Genomic DNA, 13,395 nt, shown 5'->3' with positions numbered 1-13,395 from the left:
GAGTCCTCTTCTAAAATTGCTGCTGCTAACTTGTCACCATGAAATAATGATGATGATAATGATGGGCATTTCTATCAGTTTTGAACACTTGCTAGGTGCCAGGAATGGTGCTACATGATTCATAGGCATGGCCTCATTTTGTTCACTTAAGTATAAGAGATAGTTATTATTTTCTCAGCTTATAGGTGAAGAAACTGAAACCCCAGAGAGGTTTAGTAACTTGTCCAAGATCATATATTAACAGCTTGTAAGTGGCAGGGCCAGAGGGAGGCCAGTTGACTGCAGAGGTCTGTGTCCTAAGCCCCGCTACTTATTTCTCACCCACCCAGACCAGCTCAGCCTATTTTCCATGATGGTTGCCTCACTCCTGCCTCTCTTGGATTTTCTGCATCTAATTTGAAGGTGGCAAATAAGGCAGTAGTGCAGACACAGATAGGTTTCGTTGCTTGTTCTTTGTTAGGATTTTAGGAAACTTCCCTTGTTCCATTTTCTGGGTTATGGGGAACCTCACTGTTGAATCAATAGCACTGTTATGGCCCTTGGCTGTGTGTGCATGTGTGTGTGTGTGTGTGTGTGTGTGTGAGAGAGAGAGAGAGAGAGAGAGAGAAAGAGAGGAGAGAGAGGACAACACATAATATTTCTGGAGTAAGGCAACATGGAAAGAGAGCTTATTTCCTGCCTTCCCAGGGAGTGTGGAGGTAATAATATTTAGAGTCTGAGGGCTGGTGGTCATGACCCTTCTGAGAAGAGATCAAGGTAGGTCTCTGTTACTTCCCTGTGGGAGCTGAGCCTTTTCCCTAGAGCAGAGAAACTGTGAGCCTGGAAAGCTAAATATTGATTCAAGAAAGCTTGCCTCTGGCCTCTAAAAACAGAGTAATAGGGGGCAGAAGAGAGGGTTTTAAGGCAGTTCTGTGATTTTATTTTTTCACCCTGCCAAAATGTTTCCATTTTGTTTGTGTGTCCACCTGTGTCAGCCAGTCTGTCCTGAGGGTGTGACCTGTGGTTCAGTTCAGAGGCACTCACACCTGTTCCCTGGGGCTGCTGGCCCTGGGAATTATGGCTGTTATGGGGTTTATTTCATCTGTGCAGGTCAAGGAAGTCACAGATGGGTCATCATTCCGTTTGTTCTAAGCTTGTAGGTTAGATGAACCAGATCAAAGGTTTAGGTTTATTTCATTCCATGAAGAGAGAGGAATAGTCCTGGGGCTAGCTTGAGAGGTTGCCTGAGCCCTAGGCAGTCTTGAAGAACAGTCAGGAAAGTGCAGTAATAATTTTAGAGCTCAATATATACAGATATTATGCTGGAAACTGAGAATTCAGCTTCAAATAACACAGACTTGGTCCCTGACCTCATGGGGCTCCCAGTCCCAATAGAATAGAAAGATTCATGTAATAAAGCAGGGTGATTAGGGATATGATTGTTATTTCTTGTTTGAGGGGCTTTGGGAACCCCAAAGACTATCATTTCCTCTGGCCTAGTGGATGGAGGGATTAGGGAAATATCTTAATTCTGGTGTTAGGTCTGAGATTTGAACCCAGAACTGACTCCAAAATGCCAAGAAGTTAGGAATTTAGGGACTAAGATTATTCTATTTTTTCCCCAAAAAAAGGTTTTTAGATGCATATCCTCTGTCTATGCCTCTCTCTGTCTCTTTCTATGTCCAGCACCCCGAGAGGGATTCTTAAGGTTTTCTGATGTTTGTGTTGAATTTTATCCCAGTGGACTGCTCAGGATTGGTGTTTATCTTGGTACCTAAGACACTCATCAGAATATTTGTTATTACAATTGGGCAGTCTTGTTTTCAAAACCTGGCTCTACCAGGTTTACTGTTCTGTAAACCTAAGCACATGTCTTAGACTTTCTGAGCTTCTGTTTCTCCATCTGTAAAATGGGGATGTTGATACTCACTTTAGTAGGGCTTTTGTGGGGATTGAGAGACATAATATATGTAAAACGCTTAGAATGATGTTAGCTAGTATTAGGAAATGGCCTCAACTTTCTCCAAGATGCAACTGTATCCCCAGGGAAAGCCCTTGCCTGGGAATGTATCACCCAAATTTTATCATCCTTTTAACATTGGGAAGATATGTTTGTGTTGCTTGGATGGGGAAAAGACTGAAAGTTATATGGTGCCTCTTCCTCTTCTCCATAATTTCCCATCCACATGGACAGGAACATACTCATTGTGTTTTACCAAGCAGGATATGGAACTTAAACAATATTTGTTACTTATAGTAAAGCCTGGTTAACTACGACTCTTAACCAGAACTCTTAATTAACTGACTTATTTTTCTCTGTGTCCACTCCTCTTTAAGAAAAAGATGCAAAACGATAAGAAAAGTTAGTTATTATTGGAGAGTTACCCTTCAAGGGCTAGCCCATGGTTAAAAGGTACTATGCCCCCTGGCACATGCATTCTTCCCCCAGAATCTAGCCTTGTCTGCCTCTCCGTTGCATCTCCAAAAGCCGGGCAGAGCTCCTCATACTTAGGGAGTGCTCAGCAAACCTTTGTTGGATGAATGAAGACATCACCTAGGTTCTAGCTAGACTTCACTATTACTGTTCTTTACACATGCTCTGAATTTTCCTGTTCCCTGTCTTTGTTTGTACTGAAAGTACCTCTCTGAGTCATGTGAGAGGTAGACTTTGGGATGGAGTTATTGGTGCCTTGTTTTGTCTTGCTTGTGAGGCAGTAGGCTGCTTGTAGACATCAGTTCTAGTTTCTTCATTTTTGAAGGAATGCTGCATTTGATACATCATACATTATGAGTTATCTAGCACCTGCAGTGGACTCAGTAAATGTGAGTTACATCTATTTCTTTATTTAATGCCCATATCACCTTTATGAGATATGTACTATTATTATTTCCATTTAATATATGGGAAACCTGCAGCCTCAAGGAACTGAATAACCTATATCACTGGACAGTTTGCTGAATTCTATAGAATTAAATTTGGTCTCTAAGATCTTGCAGGTGCACAGCCTTGCCCATAGGACCTGCAGTCCCAAAGGATGTGTTACATTTTTTTTTGTAATAGAGAGGGGGCCTCACTTTATTGACTAGGCCTGTCTTGAACCCCTGGCCTCAAATGATCTTCCTGCGCAGGCTTCTAAAGTGTTAGGATTATAGGTGTGAGCCACTGTGCCTGGCTCCAAGGGATATCTTGATTATACAGAAAATCTTTTCTGTTAAAGAGTGGTGCTGCTGGCCGCAGTGGCTCACACCTGTAATCTCAGCACTTTGGGTAACTGAGGCGGGTGAATCATCTGAGGTCAGGAGTTCGAGACCAGTCTGACCAACATGGTGAAACCTTGTCTCTACTAAAAATACAAAAGATCAACTGGGTGTGGTTGTGGACACCTGTAATCTCAGCTACTCGGGAGGCTGGGAGGCGGAGGTTGCGGTGAGTCAAGATTGTGCCATTGCATTCCACCCTGGGCAACGAGCGAAACTCCATCTCAAGAAAAAAGTTACTGCTCACAGAACCGGACTTTGGAAAGCGGGAACACAGGCTGATAATATTCATCCTTCATAAAATGGATGGCAAAGCCTGGGAAGAAGTGACTATAAGACGTGAGCCCAGGTCTTCTGACCCTTTAGCCAAGGCTCTTTACTATATTCTCCATTAATACATTAAAAGCAAAACAAAACAAAAAACCCAAATAATTGTTCAAAATAGAAGATGATTCAGGAAGGTATCTTCTGGGAGCAAAGTGGGTTCTTTCCAGGAAGCAGCTGTGGAGAGGGCTGACTGGAATACAAAGTCTTCTGGGGAAATCCTATTTCCCAGGAAATGGAGTGAGCTGGAGCATCCTGTTTCTGTCTTTTCTATCCTGTTGTTTCTTGAGTGTTGCTAACAGAGAGGGGACCCTAGTTCAAAGACTTTGGGGGTTACCCCTGTCTCCTCAGACTAAATGGAAAAGGGAAGGCATTTTCCTCTTTGATCCCTTTCTTTGTCTCTTTCCGCTTATGCCCTACAAACCTCACAGATCCCTGGGTGCCAGCCCTGGGTGAAAAGCTGCTGCCTGCTATTTCTCTTGTTGCCCCTTCCCCACTAGATACTGCTTCCTGGGAGGATTTCTGAATGGGATTTCAATGGAAGGTTTCCAGATGGGCAGAGAAGCGGCCCACTTCAGAAAGAAAGGGTTTAGATTCAAACCTTGCAGCAGGGGAGGGACAGAGAGATGGAGGTGGGGTGCTGACTACTTTCTGTCTTGATTTATCTCTAAGGATTTCTAATTTGTTCCCCACATCACCTAGAATATACATTACTGCACTTCTTTTATCTTCCCTTTTAAAATCGAAGCCTATCTACAGCCTTATGAGCTCTAAGGAAATTTTTATTTCACAGCATAGAATTTTACTTTCTTACCTCCTCTTGTTCTTTTCCCTTCTCCAGCTGTCAGGTTTTTGGTCAGCCAAAGATACATGTGGGAAGGCCAGATGTGGCTCTGGGCCAGAGATGTTGGTGCTGGTTTGCGGGACTCTCCTTAGAACCATGTGGTCCTGCTGAGCTCAGCTGTGGCTGGTCCAGGGAGCCTCAATGTCCTGTGCTTGCTCATGGTGTGGTGGCTTGTGTGGTGACTACTGTTTCTATCTGCTGTTTCTTGGGTGTTACCAGTTGACAGGGGACTGTGGTTCAAAGACTTTTTGGATCAGAAAGGGAGTGGAGGGAGAATCCAGTACTTTCCCAGCCTCCAGCCCAAGAACAAATTCTCACCATCCAAAGAAGATTGCTCTCTTGCTTTTATTTTAAGATCTTTAGCAATGAACACTTAAAAAATAATACTATCTAGTCTTAAATATTTCCATAGTTAAGAAGGTTTTTTGAATGTTTCACTTAAAAATTAAAGGCTTTTTTTTGTATTGATATACAGAGAAGCAAAGACCAGCTTCTTACCATGTTGATGTTGACAGTTGGTTCCCTTCATAAAGAAACTGACTTTCAGATTTGTCTTATTATGTGTAAATATTTCTGAGTTTCAAGATGGACAACCTTTAGTTGTGACCATGGTAATATCAATAGGCTGGTGTGGAGCAAGTGGGGAGCCTTTTTTGTCCAGTGGAAGATGGAAAATATTATTTATAACTCAGTATTTGAGAATAAACTATTCACGTTTAGGGAATCTGGATGAAGGTAGAAATTTGTGTGAGAATTCTTTGGGTCTGAAATTATTTCAATATAAAAAGTTAAAAATGATTTTCACAAGAAATGATTTAAATCTTAAATTATTTGTTTGATTTTTATGAAGTTAATGAAGTCAGGTGCAGTGGCTTGTGTCTATAGTCCCAGCTATTCAGGAGGCTGAGGCAGGAGTATCACTTGAGCCTAGGAGATCATGACCAACCTGGGCAATATAGCAATGATGCCGTTGGCCCAAAAACATAATCATAAATGGCAAAGCCAGGGTTTGAACCTAGACTCCTTCTTTCTGAAGTAGATGACATTTCAGTGAATATAATTCTCTAATAGCAGGATGATGACCTGGAAAAATGTCAGGGTAGGAATTGTTCCTGGCATTTCCCTTCTGTGGACCTTCGGCCTGTGGGTTTTATCTTATTCTAGTTGTCACCACATTCCCCTCTGTCTTACAGTTCCATAGGCCTGGCTCCGTCGACTGTTCTAGGGGTGGTGGGGTCACCTTGCTGCCACCACACCTGGATGAATGCTTAATTGGGCCTCCTCATGAACCAGAGACTCACAATAGTAGGCTTGACTTTGGGCAAGAAAGAATGATCCCGTCTTCTGACCTTCTAATGTTGACTTCCTATAAGAACCCCCAGAGATCTCTCAGACACACAACAGTTCTGACCCATTTTTGTTTGGCTGAGCTTCAGGGTGCACTGTCTGCAACTCCACCAGCTTACACTCTGAGGGGAAATGAGCTCAATTATGGAGGCAGGTCCCAGTGAGGCTTTTCTGCAATGCTATTATTAATCTCATGGAGCATGGAAAAAATACAAACTCAGATCTGTCTGCCCCATTTTCGTCTGTGTTGATGTTCAGGACAGAGGATCATAGTGGATGCCATCACTGCTGAATTAAAAGGCAAGTTTCCCTCCAGCCATGATGTCTCTGTCTTTGTTTCACTCCCTTTCCCTCCATGGCCCCCCCGGCCCCCTCCAGGACTCTACTGTGAATCCCACAGATTGTCTTGGAAGGGCAGGAATGTGTTATAACTTTGTTTTGTTCTGCTTTTTTTTTTTGAACAGAGCAGCACTTTCCAGAGGTGATGCTAGGAGAAGAATTTCTTAGCCTGAGTCTGGACCAGGTGTGCAGCTTGATATCCAGCGACAAGCTGACCGTTTCTTCAGAAGAGAAGGTATGACATGGCTCATTGGGGAAACAGGAACCTCACTCGTCAGGTGGTCATGGGAAGGACTTGTGGTTTGGTGAGATCTTTTCTTTCTTTTTTTTTTTTTTTGAGATGGAGTCTCGCTGTGTCGCCCAGGCTGGAGTGCAATGGTGAGATCTTGGCTCACTGCAACCTCTGCCTCCCGGGTTCAAGTGATTCCTCTGCCTCAGCCTCCTGAGTAGCTGGGGTTATAGGCATCTGCCACCATGCCCAGCTAATTTTTTGTATTTTCAGTAGAGACAGGGTTTCACCATGTTGACCAGACTGGTCTCAAACTCCTGACCTCAGGCAATCCGCCTGCCTTGGCCTCCCAAAATGCTGGGATTACAGATGTGAGCCACTGCGCCCGGCCAATCTTTTCTTTTCTTTCAGAGAAAAACAACAGCTTTTTTTTCTTTTAAATCCCTTAAAAAAAAAAAAAAAAAAAAGACTTTCTGGCTCATGACGGCTACATTCTAGACTCTTTAGAGAAGAAATGACAGTGATGACGATGACGACAAAGCTGTCACTATTTACTGAACACTTATAGTTTGCCAAACACTATGCTGAGTGCTTTATGTTCTTGGGCTCATTCCCTCTACGATAACCCGGTGAAGCAGGCATTGCTATTGTCCCCACATTACAGAAGAGGAAGCACATTCAGATTCCTCTTCTACCAGGAAAAATGTCTCTGTGCTGGTAGATGTAGTCTACTATAGTGAAAATAACATAAGCTTCGGTGTTGGCCAGCAGGGTCCAAATCTCAGCTCCAGTATTTACAAATTAGTTATGGGACCTTGGGTGAGGTACTTTGCCTCTTCTTTGTTTCCTCATTTTGTAAAGTGAGGATTATAGTATTAGAACATATTCCACAAGGCAATTAATTGGGATAATATATGTAAAATGCCTGGTATAATCCTTGGTACCTAGTAGGTGTTCAACCAGTATTATCCCAGTTTATTATTTACCCTGCACCTGGAATTAATCCCTTCCTCCTCTGTGTTTCAGGATAACACTCACCTTGTTCTCCTTTTCATTGTACATAGTTAGTTCTGAGCTGATCCTCCTCCCACATTCAACTGAGTTCCTTGATGGTAGGGACTACATCTTATTCCTTTCTGTACCCTCAGAGATGCTCAATACATGGTTTTTGAATGTCTCAGTTCACTCTTTGCATCCAAGCTTGAGGCTCTTTCTTGAGGGAATATTTCAGGAGAAACATTGATAAGAATTTTATATACGAGATGAAATTGTATTCGCGTGTCCAGAGAATGGGGTAGAATTCACGAACCCCTGCCTGCCATCCTGGAAAAGTTTGATCAAGAAGAAAAACAGTCGTTTGTTAAAACTGTGGGCTTCCCTGAGATTAGCAATGGATCCCCAGAAGGTGACTGGCACAATCAACTGGACTCTCCCTTAGGCTCAGGGAGGCCTCAGCCTCCTTGAATGCATATGTGCACATAGGACCCTTCCTGCCTTAAGGTCAGAAACTGAGAGGATGCCCTTCCTTCTTACCAAGCATATTTACTGTCTGCTCTGATTTTGCTACCAAATTGGCACAATTGGAAGGAATGAACCAGTCAGTTGATTGGCTATGTGAATATTGAGACAGTTGGTCAATTTGGGGCCCCCTTGATTATGTTCTAAGTGTAGAGTGAGAAAATGGAAGCACTCATAAACAGCAGGATTTGAATCATCCTGGGGTATGTGGGTTGAGAGTGGGGGGCCCTATTACTTTGAATTCATGCTGGCCCATCCTGCTCTTGAGATCATAGAAAGTTTTCTGCACATGAAGGCTAATCTGTGCTTGCTGTGTCTGGGTGGGAGTAGGGGTGGATTGTTAATAGGGAGAGGCATTATAGTGCCCTGAAAACCACTTGGGCTTTGGACACAGGCAAACCTGGTTCTAGTGTCTGCTTTCTGGCCATATGACTTTGAGAAGTCACTAGTCTCTTTCAACCTTAGTTTCCTTAAATTTAAAATGGGAATTCTGAGTCCCTCCTCTATAGCGTTGTCACGAGGCTTAGAGATAATGGATATAAAATACCAAATAGAGTGTTTGGCAGGTGCTCAATAAATGGCAGTTGTCATTGTAATTGCCACAATCATCTGTTTTTAGGCACCATTAATAATGATAATGGTATCAATTTTGCCATTGATAATGGTAAAATATGCCATTGAGTTAATTATATCTTTCCAGAAACAAAGAAACATGACTTTAAATGTATACACTTAAACATTGTTTGCAGTGTTGCTCAATAATTCATATGCTTACATATGAGTTGCTCTTTCTGTATAGCCAGAATTTGGAGTATAGGTATTTTTCAGATTAACGAAGTTCTATTTCATATTTGCTTCTTGGAAGTTATATGTAACTTCAGAATTATGTGCTGCTTTTCATGATCTTGATCCCTTTAGTACCGTTAAGGTTGGCAGTGTAATTTTGAGGTTTATCAAAGAATAGTGGGGCTTGGGCTACATTTTCTCTTTGGCTAACCTCATAGTTTTATTTCTCCATAATTGATCATGTCTTGCTGGAAGTTAAATAGCTGGAAGCTTCTGACAATTGGATGTTTTTCATTTTAATGCTAGTCCTTTAGGCTTTGAAAATTCTGTGTCTGCTCCAGGAGATTTAGTGATTTCTACCCCCTTTAATTACATTGTGTGTGACAAGCAATCTCTTGCATGCATAATAACCTTTCCTTTCAATACTGTTTTATAGTGGAATTTTAAAATGTATTTGAAGTAATATTAGGAATCTTAAGTTAAAATTCAATGGCATATAATGTTAACAGTTGCAGAAAACTCAACTGGGTTGGTAATCAAATAACTTGTGTTCTGCTAAATCCACACTTAACAGCATAACAGCAATTATGACTTACTCTGCGTGCAGCCCACAGATTTCTTTGAACATATATTATAAAATGAAGCCAGAGTTCACACATTAACATGTAAAAAACACATGCATCTTTTTTATTTTTTATTTTTTATTTTTATTTTTTTTTGGAGACGGAGTCTCGCTCTGTCGCCCAGGCTGGATGCAGTGGCCGGATCTCAGCTCACTGCAAGCTCCGCGTCCCGGGTTTATGCCATTCTCCTGCCTCAGCCTCCCGAGTAGCTGGGACTACAGGCGCCCGCCACCTCGCCCGGCTAGTTTTTTGTATTTTTTAGTAGAGACGGGGTTTCACTGTGTTAGCCAGGATGGTCTCGATCTCCTGACCTCGTGATCCGCCCGTCTCGGTCTCCCAAAGTGCTGGGATTACAGGCTTGAGCCACCGCGCCCGGCCCCACATGCATCTTAAAATAGAGGAAATGTAATATTTTACTATTAATGATGAGTATAAGTAACAGGCAGCTTTCATCTTGGCAGTTTGCAAGTATAAGTTGTACAGTCAGAGGGGCTGAGTTTGAATCTTGAGTTCCCTACTTAAACAAGCTGAGAACACTGGGCAAGTTGTTTATCTCCCACAAGAATGTATGTACCATCTACAAGTAGACAGACAGGAATTTTGTCTGTCTGCTTGTCACTGCTGGAGTGGTATCAGGTTCACGGTAGACACTGAAAAAATAGCTGTTGAAAGAACGAATAAAAGAACCTCCCTATGGCTCAGTTTTCTCATCTGTAAAAGGTGAGTAATGGTAGTATAGTATCTATCTTGTAAGATTATGAGGATTAAATGGGATGATATATGAAAAGTGCTTAGAATAGAGGAACTGTTCATTACTGTAAGATACTGTTGTTATTGCTGCTATTATTATGGTTATTACTACTAGTACTGCTCCTAGTAGTAGTCATAACTGTTGACTGGGTCCTTTCTTAAGGGGAAGTCTTCCCAGTGCCCATATTGGTCTGGGCTGTTGGCGTGACCTGGGGCCCAGTGCCTAGCAGAGTCAGAGAGTGATTGTGACCTCATGCTCCCCAGTGTCCCCAGCCCTGCCTGGACCCCTCCCAGAGCTCAGAGACTGTTCTTCTTCCAATGTCACTTACTTTTGCTCATTCCCATTCCTTATCTCCTCTACTGCCCTCAAACACCTTGAGGGCTGTGAGGGTACCTTAGTCATCTTTGTATCACACACAGTGCCTGACTCAGTGCCCCAGGAGGTGCCACGGAAGGACTCAGCAGATGTTCCCCAAGGGATTGAGGCACACTGGGGCTGGACTCTGCACTGAGCCAGCTGAGGTTATGGGAATAATTTTAACAGTTTTCTAGAGAGTAAGGACAGATAGGGGAATTAGAGGGTAGGGGAGGGCATGAATCCTTGCCATTTTCCCTCTTGTTTTTCCTTCATGTGGTTTTTATTTTAGAATTCTTGTTATTGAGAGAGGTCAAATGGTTGTGATGGGAGTTACATAAAATCACTAGTTCATTGTGTAGGACCTTCCCCTTCCTCATGTCATGCCAGACCCCTATTGACTTCAACAGGGATGGCACCATGTTCAAGAGGTTGAAGAAGAGGCCTGGAGGCAGCAAACAAGACTTAGGGTTTATTGAGGACACTTACATACCGGGCTGTCCAGTGGTGGCAGGCTGGACAGGAAATTGCAACTGCTTGTAAAATGCATGCAGTTTATGTAGCATTTTCACTTAACACCCTCCTGCTGGTGACCTTCACCTGGCAACCTTCATTTAACACAAAACAAAGGGCCTCAATCCCCGATATGGCCTGCGTTTCCCAGGATGGGCTGGGGTTCAGATGTTCCTCATAGATAGGGAATGAATCTCCAGGTTCTTGATTCCTTAGCTTGGAACACTGAACACACATTCTTTGTAGACCGTAGAGTCATTCTCAGGGTATGCTTAAGTTATTGCTGTCAGGTGCACCTATCATACATTCCACTACTCTGAGGGCAAAGCCAAGAAGATTAAAGCAAGGCATCTGATTCTTCCATATGGTGGGTGTTGAGGGGTCAGGGCTAAGCCTGTAAGCTGACAGCATGTTTATTGTATTTCCTTTTGAGACACAAAGTTCAGCTCTGGCCATGAACATCCTCAGTGACCAGTGACCCAGGGGCAGTGTAAACAACCTTCTGGGACAAATCCACTCTAAGGAAAGAGATATGACTCCTGAGTTCGAGCACAGTTTTGCCGTTGAATTGCTCTGGGACCTAGCAACTTACTGGCCTTCTTTGAATCTTGGCTTTCCTAGCCGGTAAATATATTTCTCCATCTCAAGATCCCATGTCTTCTTATGAAACACTATTGAGGCTTTTCAGAGACACCTCTGAGTGAGACTTAACAGGGAAATGGCCTGCATTTTAGATACTGGTCAGGGAGAAATTTATTAAGTCTCTTTAAAAAATTAGTGTTAAGTATGTTCTGGAATAAGAACTACAGGTTACTTTCTCTTTGCACTATCACATTTTAAAATGTGCTGTTGTCTCCTTAAACTGCATTTTACAGGTCAAATTCTGATATCTTATTTCTTGGGAGCAACTGGGCCCTTGTCTCCCAGGATCATTGGTGTTCCATGCCCTTCTGTCTGAATTCTTTGCCTTTCCAGCCAGGTGGTTGTGGGAGGCAGGCTGTGAGAGGCAGACTGGAGAGCCTCAGCCGGTGGCCTGGGCTTACATGATTGCTGTGGAGGCATTGCCAGGTGACTGAGCAGGTGTACCCTGCTGTCTAGGCCGAGCTGTTGGCAGCCCTGCCTTACTCTGAGGTTATCAGAGTTGCCAGCTTCTCAGCTTGCCAACAGTGATCTGTTAACGCCCTACCTTGGTGTTACTCTTGCACAGAATGGGTGTTCTCCCAAAGGACACCCATGCACAGAATACCACAGCACTGTGCCCCCAAATCTACCATGACCAACCAGTGTTCTCCAGGTACATTTCACACATCATTTTTTTTTAAACAGGAAGCTTGTATTGAAGTAAGTTCATGGAGAAGTAAACAAATAAAGTATACAACTAAACTTTTTACAAAGTAAAATACCCACATAACTAGCACCCAGATCAAGAAACAAACCCCAGAACCCCCTTCCAGTTACTACCCCCTATCCTGGGAAGGGCACCTACCTTCTTGGCTTCTCACCTGTTGGATGAGTTCTACCCGTTTTGGAAGTTTATATAAACTGAACAATGGTGCATGTGTGCTTTTGTGTCTGATTTTTCTTGTCCAGCATGACGTTCGGAACATCATTTCTTACCCTCACAACAAGTTGCAAGGCAGAGATTACTCTCTTCATTTTGCAGAGGAAGAAACTAAGGGTCAGAGAGGTGACACAGCTCATTAACAGTAGACAACTCCATGATGTGAAGCTGTGTGTGTCTGCCTCTCAAGGCCCGCTCCTTATTAATGCATCCCCACCCTGATGAGGGGTACAGAGATGAGTGACAGCTAGTCATTACTATTCAGGGGCTCATAGTCTGGTGGGCAGACATACTGAAAACATGTGTCCACAGTATGTGGCCAAGAGAAATAATTGCTTATAATTATAGTTCAAGGAAAGCACGTGGAATATTTTATTCCAGGTTGTTGGATAGGAAAGACATCATGGAAAAGAGAATCTTTGAGCTAAACTTTGGAGAATGAGAGTAGAATTTTGGAAAGCCATTTAGGTTGGAGGAATAGTAGGACTATTCCTACTGAAGACTTGGAAGTTTGGAATAGTTTGTTCTTGGGAGAAAAGTAACCTCTGTGATGAGAATCAAGGATCTTCAATGGGGTATGGTGGGAGATGAGGCTGGGAATGGGGTAGGAGTCTGTGAAGAGATTTAAGGAATGAGAACTTTCTTCTTGAAGTCAGTATTTGCCTAACTGTATCCCATAAAGACAATATTACAAGATTTTTTTTTTTTTTTTTGAGACAGTCTCACTCTGTTGCCCAGGCTGGAGTGCGGTGGCGTGATCTCGGCTCACTGCAAGCTCTGCCTCCCAGGTTCATGCCATTCTCCTGCCTCAGGCTCCCCAGTAGCTGGGACTACAGGTGCCCGTCAACACGCCCGGCTAGTTTTTTGTACTTTTTTAGTAGAGACGGAGTTTCACCATGTTAGCCAGGATGGTCTCGATCTCCTGACCTCGTGATCCGCCCGTCTCGGCCTCCCAAAGTGCTGGGATTA

General features: G+C 43.1%; 1 protein-coding gene across 4 annotated transcripts in view; it reads left to right on the top strand.

The window, feature by feature from the left end:
* The window catches only part of KLHL3 (kelch-like family member 3), a 118,121-nt gene that overhangs the window by 50,646 nt on the left and 54,080 nt on the right, over positions 1–13,395 (top strand). For all 4 annotated transcript variants that reach the window (XM_011969166.1, XM_011969168.1, XM_011969169.1 and 1 more), the window contains one exon: positions 6,217–6,326. In XM_011969166.1, coding sequence (XP_011824556.1) covers positions 6,217–6,326 — 110 coding nt within the window. The remainder of the gene's footprint in view (positions 1–6,216; positions 6,327–13,395) is intronic.

The sequence above is a fragment of the Mandrillus leucophaeus genome, unplaced genomic scaffold (assembly GCF_000951045.1).
Source record: "Mandrillus leucophaeus isolate KB7577 unplaced genomic scaffold, Mleu.le_1.0 Scaffold88, whole genome shotgun sequence".
In the NCBI taxonomy this organism is placed as follows: Eukaryota; Metazoa; Chordata; class Mammalia; order Primates; family Cercopithecidae; genus Mandrillus; species Mandrillus leucophaeus.
The sequence above is the reverse complement of the archived record's forward strand: the minus strand, read 5'-3'. Positions and strand labels throughout refer to the sequence as shown.